Raw genomic sequence first — 22,814 nt, forward strand, 5'->3', positions numbered from 1 at the left:
AAAACAGAATGACATTCATTTTAAAAATGTATCTTTTGATTAGCTACGTCCTTAGGGTAGTATCTATTACAGGTTCTTTGGCTAAATGGGAGATGTAGGTCCTTTGGTCAAAAGATGTGTGTCTAACCCTGATCCAGGCAGTTTGAATGTTAGAATCTTGAGGCTGAGATGCACTTGGGGAGATTCTAACTCTGGTCTTTTTATAGATACGGACAATGAAAGCCAAAGATGTAAATGGGACTGAGCAAGACAGAGTTACTCAGTGACAGAAGCAGGCTGAAGCTTGGATTTCCTGACTCATGCTCTGGCACGTTTTCCTCCTCACCAAAATGCCTCCACTCTGCAGGTTACCTACTGGCTGAAGAAGTAGTTGGTGATAACAACTGTTAATACACAACTTACACGCAGAAGTAGAATAAGGCACTTGTGTGGCGTCGGCAGAATCGTGGGGTAAGAGCAGTTGCACTCTTGGTCGAGAAGCAATAAAGCATATGAGGGCGCAATAGAGGGTTCAAAGCCTCCCTGGATGGAAACCCTACTGCTGTCACATGTTAGGATTCTGTGCCACAGGTTTCTCACCTGCAAAATGTGGCTATGGTCCATCTTTGAAAAGGAAGGTCCACCTCCTAGAGTTCTTATAAGGAGTTGCTTTTAAAGACTTTCATTAGTAAGACAAATACTTATTGTGATTTGTTTGAATTGGGGTTTAAAAATAGTTCTTCTGAGGATCTACCACACTTTTTCTGTGTCACTATAAAACCAGCATAAACACAGTTTTCTCCACCCTAGAAGAACTGTAAAAGCAGAGATGGCGGCATGAAATATAATAGAAATGGTGGCATTAAATCACTTCACATCCTTCTGTACCATTTGTAATTTACATAAACAGTATGGATTATTTCACCAGTAAACAAAAAATATACTAATGAGAGTTTTAAAACTAAACAAACAGACTGAATTAAAAAAAAAAAATGAGCTCTTACCTCATTTTCTCGAAGACGAACTTACTTAAGTCCATTCTGCGCAGTGCTCAGCTGTGTCCAACTCTTTGAGACCCTGTGGATTGTAGCCTGCCAGGCTCCTCTGTCCATGGGATTTTCCAGGCAAGAACAGTGGAATGGGTTGCCAATTCCTCCTTCAGGGAATCTTCCTGACGCAGGGATACAGCCCACATCTCTTGTGTCCTCTGCATTGGCAGGCAGATTCCTTACCATTGTGCCACCTAACCCATCCCTAAATTTTTTCCACTTATGCCTGGGAAACCTCAGTTGTTTCACATGTGCCATAATTTGCCCATTCAGCTTTACAAGGTGGCTCTTGGGTTCTTCCACACCGCCAGTGGAATACATCACAATGCCACTTCTTCCAGAGGCCACCTTGCCAAAGCCAAAATCTGGTGAATGTCCTATATTTCACAGCTCTCAAAGCTTTTGGACCATTTTCCATGTGTTACCCACAGAGCTATTTTCAGTGCATAATTGGAGGAAATGGTCTCTTTCCATATAGTATCACGATTTGTTACTTGGGGACCAAAGGAATGGTCCCTTTACATTGAGTCATTGGTGTAAAGACTTATTCTTTTTCTGCCTGCAGCTTCTTCTCTCCAATGATCAAGACCCAGGTCCTGGAAGTCTGAAAGGGGGAGGTTGCAGCTTTCCCCACTCTACCTTCCCCTAGGTACCTACTCTTTCTTTAAGAAAATGAGAAAAAGAAACCTCAAGCAATCTGATTCCTAGAGGCCAGCATGTACATTGATCCAATCACTTCCAAGGTGAGGCTAAGTCACAACTGACCTCATTCTCAGCACCCCTGAGTTTCATCTCCTTCTCTGCCACATTTTAATAGTCTCAAAGGTTTTTTTTTTTTTTTTTTTTTTACAGTAATTTCCATAGAATTTACCTTCAGTGGTTAACCTATGTTCTCCCAGTTCTGAACTGACTACATGGAACATCAGGCTTCCGAACGATGGATGGATCAGACCAGAAGCACAATTGGGTACTTGTTTCATATTAAATGGATTTAGATTTCATTTCCTGTCTTGTGAAATGGTTAAAGCCCCCAAATAAAAGCTATTAACTTTAACCCTACAATGTCTGGTTGTGAAGAGTGAGCTGGAGGGGCCCCAGGTACTAGGATGAGAACAAGCTCTCTTAGAAAGAGGAAGCCATGCTGATCCTGGTTCTCCATACCATGCTGACACCTGCCTTCCTGGAACATTGACGGGGCCATGGAGCATTTGCTTCTGAGGAGTCACAGGGCCATCCTACCTCCTGGCCAACACTGAACTTGGAGAAAGCTCTTGACTCCTCTGCCCCAGACTGCTTTGGTATACTGGCTAAATAAACGATGGCGCACATGCTCGGTTGCTTCAGTTGCATCTGATTCTTTGCAACCTTATGGAGTGTAGCCTGGCAGGCTTCTCTGCCCATGGGATTCTCCTGGCAAGAATACTAGAGTGGGTTGCATGCCCTCCTTCAGGGGATCTTCCCAACCCAGGGATCAAACCTGTGTCTCTTATATTTCCTGCATTGGGAGACAAGTTCTTTACCGCTAGGGCCACCTGGAAAGCCCAAATAAATGATTGCTGCTGCTGCTGCTAAGTCACTTCAGTCGTGTCCGACTCTGTGTGACCCCATAGACGGCAGCCCACCAGGCTCCCCCGTCCCTGGGATTCTCCAGGCAAGAACACTGGTGTGAATTGCCATTTCCATCTCCAATGAATGAAAGTGAAAAGTGAAGTGAAGTCGCTCAGTCGTGTCTGACTCTCAGCGACCCCATGGACTGCAGCCTATCAGGCTCCTCCATCCATAGGATTTTCCAGGCAAGAGTACTGGAGTGAGTTGCCATTGCCTTCTCCAAAATAAATGATTAAATCAATCTAATTAGCTAGAGTCTTCAATGTAACTCACATCTTATTATCCCAAGTCCAAAAGGAAGAGGCTGTGTCCGCTCATTTCATTTTTTTATGAGGCCATTTTTTAAGAGGCCATTGGTAGTAACTTCCTTGGCAACACGTACCAGCCTATGATATTATGGAGACTGGTGAAAATTCATCATTTTGAGAACATAATGGTTAGTTGATTTCAGGATCCTGAACCCCTATAATAACTTGGCATAATAATAGCTACTGAATATATTGTTGGATACCATTTCAAGCCATTTCTCTAGTTGGCATTTGATCATGTTTGGGATATGATTACTCAGATGGAAAATTAGTTTTATCTTTTAAAATAGCCTATTTAATGACAATTCTACTTAGAGTCTTTGAAGGATTAAAAAAAAAAACTGACCATGAAACACAAACATTTGTTGCTGAGATCAATGGTGAGAAACCTCCCTGGTTCCATTTAGAAGGGTTTGATGATTGTCTTCAAAGTGCTTGGCAGCTCTAGGACAATAAACACTTTGAAGCCCAGTGCTTTGTCATCCCCCTGCCTCAGGCCTGCCATTTCTGGCATAGATTAGCGCTGTTTGCTATTTCTTTCTTTCTTTCTCTGTTTCACAATGGAACAGTTTCCCCATAAAGATTGTCTTTCTCCCCTGTGAGTACCAAGCTTTTCAAACAGCTTAGGCTATGGCCCTGAACTGTGTGGACAACTTCAGTAATGAAAGACGTACTCCATGGGACCTCCGTTGCCACATTATAGAGTTTGTCTTAGAACACTGTGTCCCCCATATGACAATAATGCAGGCAACACCACCACCATGATAGTGAGAATCACAGCTGCAAATTAACCCTAGCCTTGGGAGGCTTTTTCGATGCTCTTTTTCTAATAGTGTTTAAACCTTCCCGCAACGCTTCCTCTGACTGTTTTCCGAGCAGAAATCAGTTTTTTAAAAAAGAAGATCCTTCATCATTTTTATTCAATCAGTTGACCTAATATTTCCCAAAACACTTTCAGATTTTATCTGCCAAGTCTCCTGCAGGAAAAGTACTTCTCTATCCCTCTAGTGAATTAAAGGCATGGTAGGACTCCTAGGATGACAGACTTTTCTCAAAAGTGGACATGGTCAAATAGGGCAATTAATTTTTTATTTCTAAGAACTCTTGAAACAGCACTGTGATGCTGGGCTTGTAGATAAACAATTTGTCTTTTTTTTAACTGTAGGCACTGATGACATGATAATTAAAGAAACCCTGAAAGGGTAATAATGGAGAATTTCTATGGATCCTACCTTTTCATGGACCAAAGAAAGGAAAACATCAAAATTATTTTAAGATAAATGCAAAAACACTAAATTTTTTTTTAAGGAAGCTGACAATGGCTTTGATGCAGGAAAGAATTATTGTACTTCTCTCTTCCCTTCAGTTTGGACAACTCCTCAGACAACTGATTTCTGAAAAAGGATCAAACCTCTATATGAAATGGATTTAGATGGTGCCTTTAAATAATGACATATTCTCTCTCTTTTTGCCCCAAACATATGTCTCTGTGTGTGTATTAGATATGTAATATATATATTACAAATACATACATGTTTTTATACATACACATATATACATAATTATATAATTTTCTATAACTGACTTTTGTTTTCTCTTCGTTTCTTTTTCTTACTTATGATAATGTCCATAATGTTTAAAATGTCCATTATAAATTTCATAATAGTGCTACCCATTTGTAGTTCAGTGGGATTTTACTCAGTTCCTAATATGCATTCATTATTCAATTTGGTGGGAAATGAAGGCTAATGCCTGTGTGTGTGTACACACACACATCGCTAGGCCTATAAAGTAAAATACTTCTGACAAAAGGTTTCCTCCAGCAAAATATAAGCAGAAAAAAAATAAGAGAAATTAATAAATGCAAAGCAAAACTATAGCAATTCTCATTTTCCAATTTTAAAAAATTGGAACTTTCCCAGGTGGCACAGTGGTAAAGAATTTGCCTGCCAAGGCAGGAGACACAAGAGACGCAGGTTCCATCCCTGGGTCTGGAAGATCCCTGGAGTGGGAAATGGCAACCCACTCCATTATTCTTGCCTGGAAAATTCCATGGACAGAGGAACCTGGAGGGCTTATGTCCATGGGGTCACAAAGAGTCAGACACAACTGAGCGACGGAGCACTCACACACACATGAATCTACATGAATTGGGCATTTTTCTTGGAGATAAGTAAATTGTCTGGCAGTTGTAAAGTATTTGCATTAAAAAATATATATATAAGTGTGTTCAACACTCAACCTCCACCTCCTCCATCAGCTTTTTTCCCCTTGGAACATAAGGAAGTTAACAAAAAAAAAAACACTAGAAGTATAAAACAGAAAGAAAAGATTAACCTGAGACTTGAATACAGATCTGGCTTGGAATACTAGTTCTAATTAATGTTATTTAACCATGTCTCAGATTCATCTTTAAAAGCAGGATCATCAATGTCTAGTGTTCTGGTTGGTTGAAACAATGAGGTGGGAACTGCAAGTAACATGAAGCATGAAGTCATGTTTATTTGTATTGGCATTCACGGAAGTTAGTTTCTCCATATAATCTCTAAGATGGGCACCAATACCAATGAAAAAAACAGTGAAAGAAAAGGATCAGTTTGGGACTGTACTTGTGTGATTCTGAATGGGTCCGGTTGGTACCTGTCTGTTTCTTTCCTGTGTGTGTAGTTCTTGAGACCTGGTAGTCCCATGCAACTCCAGAAAGAAAAGGAGGAAGAAAAAAGAGAAGGAAGAAGAAGGAGGGATGGAAGGAAGGAGGAAAGTTGGAGGGAGAGAAAGAGGAAATGTCTATTTCATGTTACTTACAAGAATTTTGCCATTGAGAAATGGGAAATTAACAAAATGTATATAATTTAAATATTTCTGGTCCAAGTACCTGCCTTGGTGGCTCAGATGGTAAAGAATCCACCTGCAATGCGGGAAACCTGGGTTCGATCCCTGGGTTGGGAAGATCCCTTGGAGAAGAGAACGGCTACCCACTTCACTATTCTGGCCTGGAAAATTCCACGGACAGAGGAGCCTGGCAGGCTGCAGTTCAAGGGGTTGCAAAGAGTCGGATATGACTAACCCACTTTCACTTTCACTTCACAAGTACCTGCAATCCATTACAAATCTCTGCCTGCCACAGCAATATATATTCTTTTTCTATTTGAGCTCTCTGAGTTCAGCTTTTGTTCTGTCTCTCCCATGTGATCTATTTTCCTCATACTCTTCCAGATAATTATGGTAGAAACAAAATTATCACCCAGCAAAAGACATGGCAATATGTGTGCAAGGTTGATCTTGGGAAATCAATAAGACAAAAAAATAAAAATAAAAATAATAAATCCCAAACAGGTCTTTTTATTTAACATAAGGCCAAAGAAGCTATCAGGCGTTGCTGAATACTGTCCACTAACTGTACAAAATATTGACTGCATGCCTCGCAAACACCAAAATATCCGCTGGAATGCCATAGAAATAAATAACTTCTGCTATAAACACATGAAAACATATCAAACTGTTATCTCTTTAAACATATCGTAAATAAAAAAATTACCAGTACTTCTACACAATAAATATTAAGAAATCATTGACATAGTTGAAATGCACTCATATAAATTAACAACTTTAATTACATTAGCCAAACAGACATTGGTTAAAGAACTGCATGTAATATGCCAAAAAAAAAAAAGAATCAAAATAAAACAAACAAACAAACAAACAACACCAACCACAGAACATAAAAGGTTTTAAAACAAAACAGGCTTCAGATTATCTTGGCTTTCATAATTATATTTTTCTTTTAAAGAAAAATATCAACCCATTGTCAATGCACTGTTTCTCAAAGCATTTAAATAGAGGGTAAAGCCCATTGGAAATTAATACAGAAGAAATGATTCACTTTATGCATAAAAAATAAATAATAATATAGCTGAGACATGTGGTTTGCTTCTGCTCTTGAAGATGTGAACAGCTTCTAAGCATTCATTTTCTCTGACCCATACAACAGCTTCTCAGTGATAAAGGGTTTAATTTAAACATACACAGTGTCCACCCCCAAGACTTCTGCCCACATCTACAAGTTCCATTTATTGTGTAGGTTTTCAGGGTGACTAAGTTTTTCTCTATATTGAAAAGAGAAGTTGCCAAAAGGCCCACAGGAAATCATTTTTTCAAGTGAACATGATAATTTGAGTCTAAGCTTAATAGCACTAAGGCATTTGCCTTTTCTGATTTTAGAGTCACCTTGACGTTCAATCTCTCAAGGGTGACAAAAAAATTCACTTGTTCTATCTAAGAGGAGAAGGTAGATACTCTCCTTAAAATCAGAGTGTGGAATCAATCTTAAATAAGTATGGAATTGATTGGTCTTCAGAGACAAGAAAATCCCAACTCAGTGTTCTGGAATTCACCTTACTTTTTGCGAAAAAAAAAAAAGGAAAAGAAAAAGTCAATCAAATCTACAACATATTTAGCATTCTTAAAAATTATTTGGGAACACATGCTTTTCAGATCTTTGAAGAGTGGATGTGGGTAGACTTTTAAAAGCCTAGAGATGAGCCCTTCAGAAAGAGCACAAATCAGATGAAGCTAAACTTGCTTTAGGAAAACAGATAGGGAAGACATAGTCCGGTGGAATTTAAAAGTTTTTCTTTTGACCTCACACTGCTCCATAAACAGCATGGCTGTTTACAAAGTTGCATAACTTCCAAGATTATCAAAGATAGTTGTAATTTATCATTCTATTTCAAGGCCATATACATTTAATAAAATATTTTAAAGTTTGGAGATGTGTAATTTAATAAATGAAAATTTCCCATTAAAATATTGTCATATGTAATTTCATTTAGCTCTGCTATTAATTACTGTGGCCACTTATCAAACTCCATTGTACCCTCAACACATCCAGGATTTAAAGGCTTCAGTAGATGGCATACATATTTGAGATGAATGGGAGCCACAGAGAGAGATCAGCTGTTTTTTCAACCTCTTTTCGCTTTGTCTATTGCCTGGGCCATCTCTGCTATTACACAGTGAACTAGGACTTGGTTTCCCATACTATTTTCATAGGTTCCTCTATTAATTCCAATGCCAAATAAGGAGTTCAAAAGGCCCTCAAAGTTTTTCAAGAAAATTTCATGACACTCAGCTGCCCAATTTCCTAGTCAATGGTTAAGGGTGAGGAAGTATCAATGTTGCATGCACTCCATCTCATACTTAATTAGAATCCATTCTTATGCACTCATGTGGGGTTTCCTGCATAGGATGAACCTCTAGACTGTAGCTTGTACAGCCAGGTAACAACATTAAATCGGCTTACATACAGCCTAGTAGGTAGCAGACTGATTTGGTCTATTTCTCAAGAAGAGCTAAACCACCTTGGGAATGATTGCTCACTGATACTTTATTTTCCTACTATTAATTTTTTTTTAAAATCTACAAATTGGCATAGGGCTGAAAGCTTCAATATTTTACAGAACTCTAACAAACATAATTTCCCCCATGAGACCTTTTTTCCCCCCAACTTTCACAAATTTCAACAAGTCAGTATAAGTAAGGCTCTGTATTTTAAAAAGCACATAAATGAATTACATATGACCTAGGCAAGCTAAATATCATAGAATAAATCAGTAACAATTTCGCTTTAAGCATGTACTTTGATATTTATAAAACAAAGTGGATTTTTTTTCTTTTCGTATCTGAATCAATGCATGCCAATTATACATCAAGAATTTGGGCTGTAAATTAAAATATCAGGGATTTTTACTACTGCCCTCATTCCTGTTTCCCATTCTTTTTCTTACTCCCATGCTCTTAAACACCTTCCCCCAAATTATTTATCGTTTAACTAGTGACAGCAACATTATTGAGTCCAGCTGCGCAGGTAATATTTCTCACAACCAGACCTTAATCATAAAAAAACAAATTAAAAAATGCACCCACCTCTTTTATCCTGGCCTACAGGTTAATTTTTTTTTTTTCTGAAAAAGCTTCTGATTTAAGATTGATTCCAACAGATAATACATATGTTATCCAAATAATCAGCCTAGATTGAACACGAGTTTCCAGTTTTGTTTTCCCTGCAGGGAGTAAGAAACTTGTAGGATGGGGTTGGAGGACAAGAAAGAGGAGGGAATTGGATCCCTTACATTAAAAGAGGGTCTTGCTGAATATTCACTGGAATTCCCAGGCTTTTCCCATCCCAATTTTTGAAATGTGCCCACCTAGTTCAGAGTAAAAGCAAAAACGATAGCCTATCCTTCTTAAAAATACTGTGTTTTGCACACAAACATTCATTGCCTTAAGAACATTAAAAAATGACAGCCTGAAGTGCTTAAAATGTGTATGGACACGATGCGCCACATGTATACATACACACAGACATGCATGTGCCCGAGCACTGTATATACACATACGAGCACGGAGCGTTCCATGAATCTGATTGAACTTGATATCCAACAGTGTACAACTACTGTACATCCAGTATGAAATGTCCTGTTTCATGGATGTAAAAGGAGTCAAAAAAAAAAAAAAAAAAAACCAACCAAACTTTTCAGGTCTCTCAAGCCTGAACACAATCCACCTTACTCAACCTTGAATCCCAACCCCTGACTCATTGATGGTGAATGATACCAACCACAGACAGACTGTTTAAAGGCTCACACAAATGTCTTTGGTGTATGTGTCTATTTTTTAAGGTACAAAATAATAATAATAATTATAATTATAATAATAAAAATAGCTATTTTGTGTGCTGTAGCAGTTCTTTTATAGCTCACATTAAGTGCAGCTCTGAACCCCACCCCACCCCCACCCAAAGAAAATACTTGTTAAATAAGGATTAGACAGGTCGAACACCATTGTAGTGCAAATAGTAAACGATAAAAAAAAAACAACATTTACAAAATATAGAAATGTTTGGATCCAACAGATGGACAAACATATTCCTTTCAAGTATCTCTCCTTGAAGAAAATAAAAATTAATCAGGTTACTTCCAATACAAAAAAGTCTCTCTTTTTGTTCTCTCTCAGGTAAACAGTTTCAAACCTATTAGGTTGCATAGTTCTAAGATCATAAGCACCTTAACGAAATGTAACTTGGTATTCTTTTTTCCTTGATCTTTCATGCTTCCCATTCTTGTTCTCATTTTTTTTTTTCATGTTGGTTATTGTTTTGTTGCGGAAGTGGTGCAGAAAAAGAAGGTGTGACCACCTGCACATTAGTGTTCTTTTACCAGAATATGTGTATGTGTGTGTGTGCTGTGGAAATGCCTTTGTGTGTGTTTGATGTGTGTCTCTGCGTGCATGAGGTCTGTGTGTGTGTTCACGTGTACGTGGTGGGGTGTGTGGTCTGTACGTGTGTTCATCTGTGTGTAGTGGGGGGTGTGTGTGTGGTGGGTATGTATGTGTCTGCGAGGGGTGTGTGCGTCTTTGTGTGTGTGCATGGGCTGATATACACAGAGAGAGGGTCACACAGACATACCTTACGACCTGGGTTACTGGGTGGGAAAGTGCCTATAAATGGCCCTTTCAAACTCATGGCTTTCTAGATGCTATTTGGGTTGTGCCAGCCCACATTACTGCAGACCAGACAGGTTGACTTCGAGGCTCATACGGAAAGGGAACTGAAAAGGAGAGGACGATATTCCCGTTTGAGCAACTGCTGTCACCCCTTGGATGCTGGAGGAAGAAGCGAAAGGTACCCCACTCTCCCTCTCCCCCGCAATTCCCATCTCCTTCACTGTTTCATCTCTGAGCCCTGGCTAAGGAATTTCTCCACATCTTCCTTCATCTGTTTCAGGTTTTGCTTTCAGTTTTTTTTTTTTTTTTTTTTTTTTTTCCTGGTTGTTTCAGTCAGAAACCTTAAACATGTCTTCGTGTCACCACTGTCTTCTCTGGACCGTCTCGCTCCCATCCCCCCCGGGCTGGGCGCTCTATGAGCAACCACACTCCTCCACGATCATGTTCTGGATGTCCTTCTTGATGATGTTCTGCCCATCGTCATAGTACAACATGGACATGGGTCTCAGCTTGGTGGGCACACAGCACGACTTGAGGTTGGCGAAGGGGCTGTGGCCCCGCATGCGGTAGTGGTTGATGACCGTCGAGTGAAAGGAGAGGGATGAGCCCGATGTGCCTGCTATGTGGCTGGGGCACTCACCCTCACAGTAGTTGGCGTGGTAGCCGGAGGGAGCAATGATCCAGTCATTCCAGCCAATGTCCTTGAAACTAACAAAGAACTGTTTCTTACAGCAGATGTTGACCTTGCCGTCACACTCCAGGCCCCGCCGCCGGCGCCGGTGAGGATGGTCTTCAGACTGGCGGGCCTGCAGCATGAGGAAAGGTCTGTGCGACTGCTCCTTCTCCTCGTCCCCTCCCGCCCCTCCTTCTCCATCCCTCTTCTTCCCTTCCCCCTCCTCTTCTTTCTTCTTCTTCTTGCCCAGGAGCATCAGGCTTGCGCCGGTCTCCTGACACTGCTCACAGGCAATCCGTATGTCCAGGGAGCTCTTGCCCTGGTCCAGCAAGCGCTGGATGCAGCTGGAGACAGGGAAGATGTGCCAGGTGCTCTTCCGAGCATCCACCACCTTCTCCGATATCAACATTTCACTCTTTTCCCCCTTCAAGCCCACTTCCTCAGCCTCCTCCCCTGCATCCAAGCTGCCCTGCAGGTGCTTCTGCTGTTGAAAGAGACGGATGGTGACTTTGCTCCGGGTCCTGTTGGCCTTGGGAACTTTCAGGAAGAGCCAGATTTCTGCACGTTCCACCACGGACAGGTCACTGCCTTCTTTGGAAATCTCAAAGTGCAGCGTCTTCCTGGCTGTGCCTAAAGATGAAACACAGCATAAAAGAGAGCAGGGATATGTTAGTGTCAAGTTCAAGGCCACCTCCTAATTTCTGGCAAGCATGGCAGCCTCTGTTACAAATCATCTCTAACCAGGCTCTGCGAATGAAGGCCTATGTATCTTAAGGACAGTTTGGACATCTCTAAATGGCTGAAGAAAAATAAGATGCTGTGACATGTGAAAATTATATGAAATTTAAGTTGCAGTACCCATGAATTTTTGATCCCAGCTAGGCTCATTTCTTTACAGGTTGTCTGTGGCTGCTTTGCACTAGAACTTGGATTTGAGTAGCCGCGACAGAGTCCATTTGGCCCACAAAGCTTAAGAGACTTACTCTCTGGCCCTTTTCAGAAAAAACTTCATCAACTCTTACTCTAGAAAGAAGAGACTAGATCTGAGTGTGTCTGGGAGCCTGGGTCTGCTGACTAACTACTTAACCTGAGTCTTACCTTTTATAAAATGGGAATAACATAGTGACATTTGGCCCATTATCTCACAGGTTTGGAAGGACCCAACAGGATAAGATAGATGAAGACATAGTATAAGCTCTAGCAAGCTGTGGAAACACTATTATCCCTGAAACAAATATGCAAACACCCCTGCTATGTAAGACTGCCTGTAGAGTCTGGTGGCTAAGATGATAAAAGAATCCACCTGCAATGCAGGGGACCAATGCAGGGGACCCGGGTTAGGAAGATTCACTGAAGGAGGTCTTGGCAACCCACTTCAGTATTCTTGCTTGGAGAATCCCCATGGACAGAGAAGCCTGGTGGGCTACAGTCCCTGGGGTCACAAATAGTCGAACATGACTGAGCAGCTAAGCACGCACAGCACTTCCTAGCATGTACCCACGGGGCTTGCCTCCTCCATGGCCACAACCTGCTTCACGCCCCACCATTCCTTTCCTGGGTCACTGCAACAGCCATTTCTTTTATGTGCAAGCTGTCAGGCCAGCATGGAGTCAGGCCCCTCTCCCATCATTTCTCCATTAAGCTGATAAAGGAAAGGTGGATTCATTCCCATCACTTGTTTCGTCCAGTCCTGCTCTGAGTTCCTACTGTCCTCAATATAACCCAGAAACTGTATGGAACTCTGGGGTCTACCTGAGCTTCTCCCACCTTCCAGCTCAATTCTCTCCCACTACCCCATTTTTGTGGTCCAGCTTCACAGAATGAACATCTCATACCAGCTCTCATCTCCAGGCACTGACAGTTGCTCTTCTTTCTACCTAAAAGACCCCTGCTCCCCAAACACCATCCATAGTGACTGCCCTTAATAAAGCTTTGACTTTTAGATGGGATGACCCATCTTCCCCTAGAAGTGACCCCTCTTCCCTCCACCTCCACCCCCACTCTCCTGCCAGTCCAGCTTAGGACACCCCAGGTCTGAGGTCCTGTCTATCTCATTCACTGTCACAGCCCAGGAATTAGCAGGAAGTAGTCAATTACTTGCTTCTTTATTAACAAATGGAGGCACCCTTAGCACTGAACTAGAAGAGATCCACCTCCTACCCCTGTATCCCTCAGTTTTGCCTCCTTTCCTTTAGAATGCAGTTTGTAGATTTAGTCACTTAGCTGTGTTCAACTCTCGTGATCCCATGGACTATAGCCCACCAGGCTCCTCTGTCCATAGAATTTGCCAGGCAAGAATACTGGAGTGGATTGCTATTTCCTTCTCCAGGGCATCTTCCCAACCCAGGGATCAAACCTATGTCTCCTGCATTGCAGGCAGATTCTTGACTGCTGAGCCACCAGGGAAGCCCTTGAATGCTGCTTAGAGAGTCCAAAAATAGCAACAGCTCTTAATAAGAGAGGAGACCCCTACATTGGCAGAGCAGTTGAATGCAGGGACCACTCAGTTCTTGCCTAATTCTAAAATGAGAAAAAGTCATTCATTTCCTTCTTTTACTACAAACACCTATATTCCTGCAACAACACTTACTGTAAGAACTGGGTGTCCAGAGTAGAATTCTTTGATTGATTAAAGTGAGGTCCCTCACTTCCCCTGCTACCACTTGGTGGTATCTGCAACAAGTTCTCTTTTTCTCAACTGCCGCCCCTGTGTACCTGGTTCCGACTGTTCGAGTACATGCATCCGGAGGAGCACAAATCTGAGAACCATCTGAAAGTTCCTCTTAGAACTTGCAACTCCCTAGGGGGTCTCCCTGCCTGGATTTCTATAGCTAACGGAAATCCAGCCATACTTATCACTCTCAGCCCTGAGATGTTTACGGGACCATAAATTTTAGGCATGGTTTCAAGTTCTCTGCAGCAGAAAGGCTATTCCGTGTAGGGAGAGCTGTAGATTCTGTTCTTAATTTAACAGTGTGATAGTGCTAGTGGTAAATTCACTGAGGCCGGGGCCCCAGCAGGGCTGCATGTGTATAGGAAGGGTTCTCTGGTATCCCTGTATAAACTTGAAAGGACATTGGCTCTGATGGTGGTGGTGCTGGTGAGCAGCATTCCTTTGCCTCCGACCTCGCATCTCTGGCAGGAGTTGAAATGAATCATGAAGTTAGGTTTATGATTAGATCACCAGAGCGGGGAACAATTAGAGGAGAAAACTGTCATTTTTAAGGAAGCATGAGGACTTTTTTTTTTTTTTCAAAACGGGAATCCAGTACTCCCCTTTGCTAAAAATTGGTGGGGTTTGGGGGGTGGTGGTTGTTACTGTTTATCTTTTAAGAAAACAAAAGAGAAGAGACCACAAAGCAGAGCTTCATCACTTAACTTTAAAATGATCATCAGCTGTAGATTCTGAGTTGTAGGGTCCTCCAGAGATGAGAGGAAAAGGCAGCTGGAAACTGCCCTAGGCTCCGTGAACAGGCGTGGAGGAGCCTGTGGTCCCCTCCAGTGTGGGCACAGCCACCCTGCCCCGCAGAGAATGTTAACAAGCTCCCTGCTGGTCTCCCTTCTGCCTCCACACAGGCCAACTTCTGAAACCCTGAACCGCACAGGGTGCCACTCTAAAGACAGAGATAGAGTAGCTGCTAAGTTAGAGGAGCCAGAGGGCACAAGGTTCTGATTTGCTTTTCTAGGAAAGAGTGTGAAACGGGAGAGTCTGACTGGCCCCAGGCTGGGAGGGCGCTCTGGGTTTCAGGTAACTCATTTCCGCAGGCTCTGCTCTGCTACAATTCTTCCTCAACCAGCGGGGCAGGAGCTGAGGGTGAAGGTAGATGGTCCTGGGTAAACAGAGGGTCCAGCTGGCAGTGCAGACCCACCCATGTTGGACTTTCCTTGAATAAAATCCAGAGAAGTCTACAGATGCTGGGAAGAGGTGGTGAGACGCTAACTGGCTGACTTGTACCACTGACAGCACATGCAAATTGCCTCCACAGGGTCAAGGAGCTGAGGCCCCTTGCTCCCAGGGACAGCCTACAGGGCAGCCCCTCATTTCTCAAGAGGTGGTTTCTGATGCACAATATAGCCCTACCCCTTCTCCACAGGCAGCTGTACTTGGAAGCAAATGATTTAGTGTTCCTGAGAGAGGATTGTACAAAGAGAGTACTCATTAGAGGGGACTCAATCTGTCAGGTGCTGTTATATTAGGATCAGAGAGTCATCATAAAATGACTTTCATCCTGGTCCTGGCTGATAATTAACTGCATGGCATCGCCTGCGTACTGGGAAGAGGCGCAGTGCTGAAATATGCATCAGTTTAATGATCTGAGCAGAAAGACTTGGTTCCCTGTATTTGCCTCCATTGCCTGCGTGCTGGATCTCTCCCCCAGATTTCTGACATTTGGATTTTCCCCTACTAATTGACATGCCTGTCGCCTCCTTCTCCTGGTGTCCATTTCTGGAACTGCTATTTGTATATTGCATGATATTTTATCAGGGAAAAAAAAAATAAAACTGAGATTCAATTTCACGAAAATGCCGTTGCCATAATGCTCAGGAGAACAGGGGGAAGAGAGAGATTCAAGGCTTCCTAATGTCTACCTTATATGCAGGTACATTTTCAAAGTTCTATTATATTCTGACTTATTAAGCAGTGCATTTATTTTTTCTTTTACATCTAGCTTTCCTTGCAGAAGTGGTGGGGGCACAGAATGAGAGAGCTAGGTGCTGGATGGAATTCATATTTACCAGGGCTGTAGGTTTCAGAAAGATATTACAACCCTCAAATTTCTTAGGCATGAAAAATATAAGTAGTCACTTGATTACATTTGCTTTATCTGTGTTTTATCTGAGACAGATGGCTATACTGCAATGATGCTTTCAGGATGCTCCAATCCTCAAATCTCCACGCACAGCAATTCGAAAAATGGAAGGAGTTTGCCTAAGGCTGCGGTGTTTAGGATCAATTACTAGTCAGTTTCAGGCTTGACTTAAATATCTCCTGCTATAAAATCTTGGAATGGAAATCTTCCCATAGTGCTTTGTGGTACAGCATTCGTTTATACAGGTGTGTACCGGGTTCCTACACTATTTCCCACCTAACTAGATATAGCTGCTGGCTTTGCTAACCTTTCATTACCTACTCTATGATAATATTCTTTTCATCCTCTGTGCTATTTTTTCCCTCCCGAGGCTTGTGAGCAACGCTTGTATCACAGCCTGCTCTGCCTGAGTAATTCACTAAGAAGTCCCACGCAAACCCATGTGGGTGATAATATTTCATCACTTAAACCTCTCTTGAGTTTGGTGGACACATACCAAGGGGAGAAAAAAAAAAGTGTCTAAAAACGGATAGGAGAGATGATTACTGCACCTTGTAGGGAACACCTCAGAAATGTTTCTGAGTGGGAGGCATTGAATGGAGGAATGAGTTTGGAAACCTGCAAGTGAAAATACCTGAAAGCACATTTTCCTTTGCTTTGATGCTTTCAGAATTTTTCAAATGTGTTCATAACTCACTGAAGGATATAGGCAGGCATGCCAAGGGTTAAGCAGCCAAGTTCCGGGTTGTTCCCCCTCCCCCACACTAGGATACAAAATGCTGCTCCTACCCTACCCAACCCCACCAGCATTTCAGGATCATGGGTCCATGAGCAATTCCGATGAAATAAATGATACTAACATGCAGTGTTTCATTTTTGATATGTTTTGTTCTCCTCACCAGGGTCCTACTTAAAGTATGCTGCCCTTCTCCATGTGGGTAATAATTAAGTCTCTAATGTTAATGTAAAGAGCCTTGTTGTTTATGGAGGAGTTAAACTCACCACATGGGGGTGGGGGGGCTCGCTGTAAAACACAGCTGTTACTTTCATTTTCCATTCTTCATCAGCGTTTCCCTGTGCCTAGACATGGTACAGTCACTGATGGGAGAATACAGCATGTGTGTTCCCTGAAGCACTAATTTTGCATCTGGACTGTTCCCAAGGATTTCTGCTAAAAGCAGCAAGTGAGGCCTTGAAGGTTATGCCTCCTTTAACCTGCAGGAGAGGGTCTTGCCAAAGCAGAACTTTGGTTATAAATTATCTTGTTTTTTTTTAAAGACTTACTATCTTTGCTTAGGATCTGCTATTGAATTGTAAATGCTCGGCCACATTCCTGCATCTTTCATTTAAAATGGCAATTTTAAAAAAGGTTAAATATTTAGAGAGGAAGGGATTTTAGATGCCGAAAAGGAGAAAAAATTCTGAAGGTTTAACCCTCGGACTTTCAGAGACTTCTTCCAAAGTTCCTGAGAACTTTTACACTTTGGGTTTTGGAGCTAGGAACCAGTCGGGTATAAAGCATTCTGAACTACAGCTAAGACATCGTGCCTGAGTACATTTTAGCAGAAGAGGGGCCAAGAGAAACACGTATTTTTTACGCAAAATGCCTGGGAAGGTATGATTCTGGGTTTTCCAAATATGAAAACTGAATTTCTACCCTGATCCTCCCCCACACGCACTCCAATACACCTCCTCCTCTGGCCCAAACCACTAATCCATCTCTTTTCACATCTTTTCTCCACCATTTCTCTCTACACTCTCCGTGCAGAAACAAACGCATCCTCCAAAGCCTTATGTGCTGTTCCCACAAGGCATTAAATAAATAGACTTTCTCCTCCCTGTCTGAAGTCACTTGTCCTTTGTCGCTGGTAAAAACTGCTGATAAAACAGGCCAACTAGGCAACCACATCAGGGGAGACGGAAGAAGTGTTTTGTCAAAGCCCAGGCGGCCGTATTAGGGAGAGATGTGTGAGCAAATCAGGATTGCTGATGATTCACGGTCACACTTCTCCCCGCTCTGCTTTGTTTGCTTCTGAAATTTATCATTCCTCTGTCTTCCATAGAGCTGTGGAATGTCCATATGTATCACTAGAATTCCTATTTCCTTACCTTCTGTCTCATGTAATATGTTACAGGTAGTCATGTTCCTCTCAACCCATAAAATCTTAACTTTTCCTGCAGGATGGAAGGAAGGAGGGCGGGGCGGGGAGGGCGGATTGTTAATCAGCAAGATTAGGGCGATGCAGGCTGGGGCTTCCAGTAGGTGAAATTGTTTCCCTGGAAGATTAACTGGTAAGGAGCAAAAGTCTTTGGAATGCGCCCTCTTGTGGCCGATTATTTTCATTATTCAGAGAAGAGAGTGTATAACCTCTGTGAGGGTGAATTCCCAGCAAGTTCAGAAGATGGGCATGGGGTAGTGGGAGTCATTTCCACCTTGAGATGGCTTTCCTGGGGTGGAGGAAAACAGTCATCCTAGCAAGCCACCTCAGACCTCTGTCTGGGAACATTTGTGTATGTACATTTTAACTCAAATCTTCTGTTAACTAGAATGTTCCAAGGAAGGAAATGTATGTGTTGCTTTCAACAACACCTGGCTGTGTGCATATTTTCTATTTCTTGGTGCTTGATTTGTCTTTCTTTCCCTATACTTTCTTCAGTAAGTGCTATCAATTGCTAACCTCATCACCAGAATCAGCATGAGACTCAAATATACCATTATCCTCCTTTGACTGACTAGCTTTTGTCACAAATCATAAAAAGAGAAAATAGAGAGAGAAGTCAAGAAGACCACTAATTTGGCTTCAATGATAATTATGGTGATAGTTGGCTTGACTCTACCCATCTCTTCCTCCTGTTCCTTAAGGTGTTAAACAACAAAGGATTCTGTTGCCAGCCTTGCAAAAAATGCAGTCACCTTGGTAAGCAATCTGGGGTTACAGATATAAAAACAAAATCATTGTTGTTTGTGAGAATACATTTCAGAGAAGCTGAGGGCAATGCTGTACTGCTTAGTCAACAGCAACTCATATCAGCTTTACCAAGGTGGGTGCTTTCCACCTGAATACAAGGGGCAGACTCAGTTCAAAAAGTTCCTGGCACCTGAGTTTTGTGAGTCCATGTCTCGGCCTTATTCAACCGTCATAATGAGTAGAGGGAACAATAAACATGATTCCTCAAGTGAGGAATCATGAGGCTGAAGAATGCGTGTATGGGTGAGCATTTGTGACATGCATGCAGGTGACACTGAGTTCTATGCTGTACAGAATGGTATCTAAAGAAAACAAAACTGAATGTTCTTTGCTATTCTTAAAAATCTTGATGTTTGATGTCATTTGAGAATTACTAAGGTTGAATTATTCCAAAAGCAACAAGACATTTTTATATATTCACGACAATTATTCTGATGATAAATCTCTCTTCTGGGTTAGCAAAGGAGCAGCAAAATACTCATAGAGTACTTACTCTACTTGGAGAGTAGATTGTCCATATAGCAATCATTTTTGTGAAATCATACTAAATCGCCTTAAAGTTGATGCGTGAGACTTCTCAAATGAGAAAAATGAGCAAGGGTCAAAAACCTTTTCTAAGAAGCCAGCAACTTGCCCCAAGTCAAGCTGTAAACTCAACCCGGAGGAGTTTTCCATCATAGACCTTAAACTGTAGTCAACACGTGAGTTAAATGAATCCACCTTTTCAAAAAGTAGCTCAATTTCTTTCAAACCAAACAGGTACCAGAAAAGGTTTTTTGAAAAATGACAAGATTTCAAATAATTGACAAAAAGATTGGCACTGAGATGAAGGCCATAAGTAAGAAAGAAGGCAAAAACTCAAATTCTTTCCCTGCAAAATCTCTTAATGCCAAAGGAGTGATTTGCTTTACAAGTTGGAGAAGTCAGGAAGCGGGTGCACTGCGAGCATCAGGTGTACAGTTAAAAGTGGCCAAAGGCATAGGCCTGCTTAGTCATATGATGTGGGTAAAGCCAATTGAGGAAGAGCTGCAATTAAGGCCATTCTGTGTGGCAATTAGTATATAAAAACATATACAGGGTCCCTATTGTGGCAGAAGAAGGAGCAGCGCCTAGACCACTGGAATCCATTTCCCCGCTCAGGACCTCAGAAAATGTTAAGAAAAATTGGGTAGCAGCTCAGAAAGACTCCAACCTGCCTCTTTCCCTCAGTAAGCTTCACAAGATAAAGTCAAAAGTCCTTTGGGACTGCATTGAAAAAGAGCTTTAAGGGAAGAAAGTCAGACCTTTTTGAAAGGAAAGACGCTTCTGGTGAGAGCTAAATGGCCTGCGGGACACCAGAGCTTTTCCTAGGAGGGGGAGCCGGCAAGTCAGCAGGCTATCTGCTCCACTCCCACCCCCCACCCCAGAATGTCTGGGTGACATCCCCCAGAAGGATGCCCTGGTCTCACGTGGTTTTCTTGAAAATATAACATCTGAGTCAACAGGTTTTCAGGATTGGAAATTCTGAGTGTTGCCTTAATTGTTTATACTGCTGCGGCAAACTTTTAAACAGCAATGCTGGGAGTCCCGGCACATACTTTACTGGCCATATGCTCTACCAAACAAAACAATGGCATTCCTTTCAAATGGATTTGGCAAGAGATGCAATTCTTTAGCTTGGCATTACCATGAAAGTAACATGAAATTAACACATCTGTGTGTGCCCAGGCACAGCACACAGGGGCTTGTAGACAAGCAAAAGGATCTGGGTCACATAACTGTAAAATAACCTGACCCCTGGTCTCCAGCAGGCCCTTTTGACAGGTATTGTTTTCTTCAGCAACAGGTTAGCGTGGTCCTGAGCCAACGATTAGAATCTATTTATTAAAGTTCTTCCTCTTAAGGATTGAGTGGGAGTTCAGTGTAGTATCTGAGAGCACTTTGTCAAGGTTGCATTCCTTGGCAGAGAGCTCTTAGTAACTTTACAGAGAACAAAACTTTTTTTTTTAGTTCAGAGAGCAAAAGTCAGTGTTCCAAAAGTGACTGATGGTTCAATGTCATCTGTTCCCTAGCCCACCCCATCCCCCAAAGTCATTCTTCACTGCCTAGATTATGATGCTTGTGTCTTTAAAGACAGAGTTTCTAAAGGTAAAAATGACTGTCACTAATATGCCCTGCTTCTCGATGTGGCCCCTGATTGGACTTTTAAAGAAAAGGGGATGTTTTTAAGACAATGACTTCATCTGGGCCATGCCATCCCGGTCCTGCGCTTGCCGCCATCCCCCCACCCACCCCACCCACCCACAGTAAAAACTTCAGATGGGGTCCGGAAGCCTCCGGGCTTCCCTCCAGCACCAGAAAATGCCCCGACTTTCCTCCGGCTCCTCTGATCTAGTTCCCCGGGCAGGCAGGGCGAGGGAGCCTCTCTCAGACTGCCTTCCTGCTCCACATTGGGCCGAGAGCTTCCTCCGGGACGACCGGCTGAGTTGAGCAAGTGTAAGCTAGCCATCTCCTGCCCAGGACCCCAGCGCCCCAGCTCTGGGAGGTCTCTACCCCGCTCCCCACCCCGCTACCCCCACCGCGGTCCATCCGCTACCGTCCCCTAATAACTCATGACCTTCCCAGGCAGGGTGCAGCTGGAGGGCAAGAAGTTCCGTCGCCGCCGAGGGCTGTCAGAGCAGTGTGCCCCCCACCCCCATCCCCGGGCAGGCACCCACCTGATTCCGCGAACGTGATGATCTCCGAGGTCTGCTCCATAAGTTCATTCATTTCTGCCCTCCGTCCGATGTCGTCCTCTATCTCCACGTACCCGTTCTCCCCCACTTTTCCCACATGAAGCTTTCTGATCGCGTTCAGAAGCGCCGCCTTGGGTACCGGCTGGGTGACATCGGGTCTCTTCTTCAAGTGCAGCATGTTTAAAATGTGCTTCTTAACGGCCTCCACCATCTCCGGCTGAGAGTTGGGTACATCCTTTGGGAGGGTGGCCAACGCACAGGACGGGCAGTCTGGGGCCGCGCTGTGCCCCTCGGATCCCGGGGTGGGGGAACTCCTCACTATAATCCAGCAACTCGCCAACAAAAATCCTCTCAGCCAGAGCAAGGGCATCCTGGCAGCAAAAGTTGTTGTGTTGCCCTTTTAAAAGGCTCTGCTTTTCCTCCCCCCTCACGCACAGGGTTTGTTTTTTTTTTTTTTTTTTTTTTTTTTTTTTTTCTTTCTTTCTTTCTTTTTTTTTTTTTTTTTTCTCCTCTTCAGTCAATTCTCTGGAACAAGAACAAAAAGTTTTCTGTGAAGTTTTGTTTGCAGGTTCCCTCTCTGAATGCAGTCAGTGCTGTAGGTTTGTGGCTGTCAGGGAGGAGAGTTCTGACTGTCTCCGAGTAAGAGAGAGGGAGGGAGGGAGGGAAGAAGGAAGGGAGGGAGAGACAGGGTGGGGGGGGAGACAGAGACAGAGAGAGGACGGGAGGGAAAGAGAGACAGGGAGACAGAAGAGAGAGGGAGAGAAGGGGGAGAGGGAGGGAGGGAGGGAGAGAGGGAGAGAGAAAGAGAGAGAGGGGGAGAGAGAGAGGGAGACGGAGAGACGGAGCGATTGGCCCTAAGTGAGTGAGTGAATGGGAGAGGGAGGGAGTTTGTCTGTGAGTAAAGGCTGTGATTAGGAAGGGGAGGGACAGCTCTTTCTGACAGGCTGCCTGCCTTCTGCTCCCTTACACACACACCTCTCTTCAAATATCACCATTCTCTGGAGTTCTACTTTCCCTTCTGAAGGAAATTCTCCTGACTCGGTTCTACTACTTCTTCTTCATTTCCCCCGACCCTGTTTCTTTCTCTGCCCAGTCCCCTTGCTTCACCTTCTTCCTCTTTCAGAGGGACAAGCAAAGCCCGAAGCAACGCCCTGTCTCCATCAACAGGGAGGACCAGACTGAAACAGCCTGCCCCAGTGC

The 22,814-nt window shown here is 43.0% G+C and overlaps 1 protein-coding gene across 1 annotated transcript; it reads right to left on the minus strand.

Moving 5' to 3' along the window:
- Positions 1-6,257: 6,257 nt before the first annotated feature.
- Positions 6,258-22,108, minus strand: INHBA (inhibin subunit beta A). The gene is made up of 2 exons (XM_005888146.3): positions 21,597-22,108; positions 6,258-11,750 (listed from the first exon to the last, which is right to left on the minus strand). The coding sequence occupies exons 1-2, from the start codon at positions 21,982-21,984 to the stop codon at positions 10,861-10,863; spliced, it is 1,278 nt and encodes a 425-aa protein (XP_005888208.2). The 5' UTR covers positions 21,985-22,108; the 3' UTR covers positions 6,258-10,860.
- Positions 22,109-22,814: the final 706 nt, after the last annotated feature.

The sequence above is a fragment of the Bos mutus genome, chromosome 4 (genome assembly GCF_027580195.1).
Source record: "Bos mutus isolate GX-2022 chromosome 4, NWIPB_WYAK_1.1, whole genome shotgun sequence".
Classification (NCBI taxonomy): Eukaryota; Metazoa; Chordata; class Mammalia; order Artiodactyla; family Bovidae; genus Bos; species Bos mutus.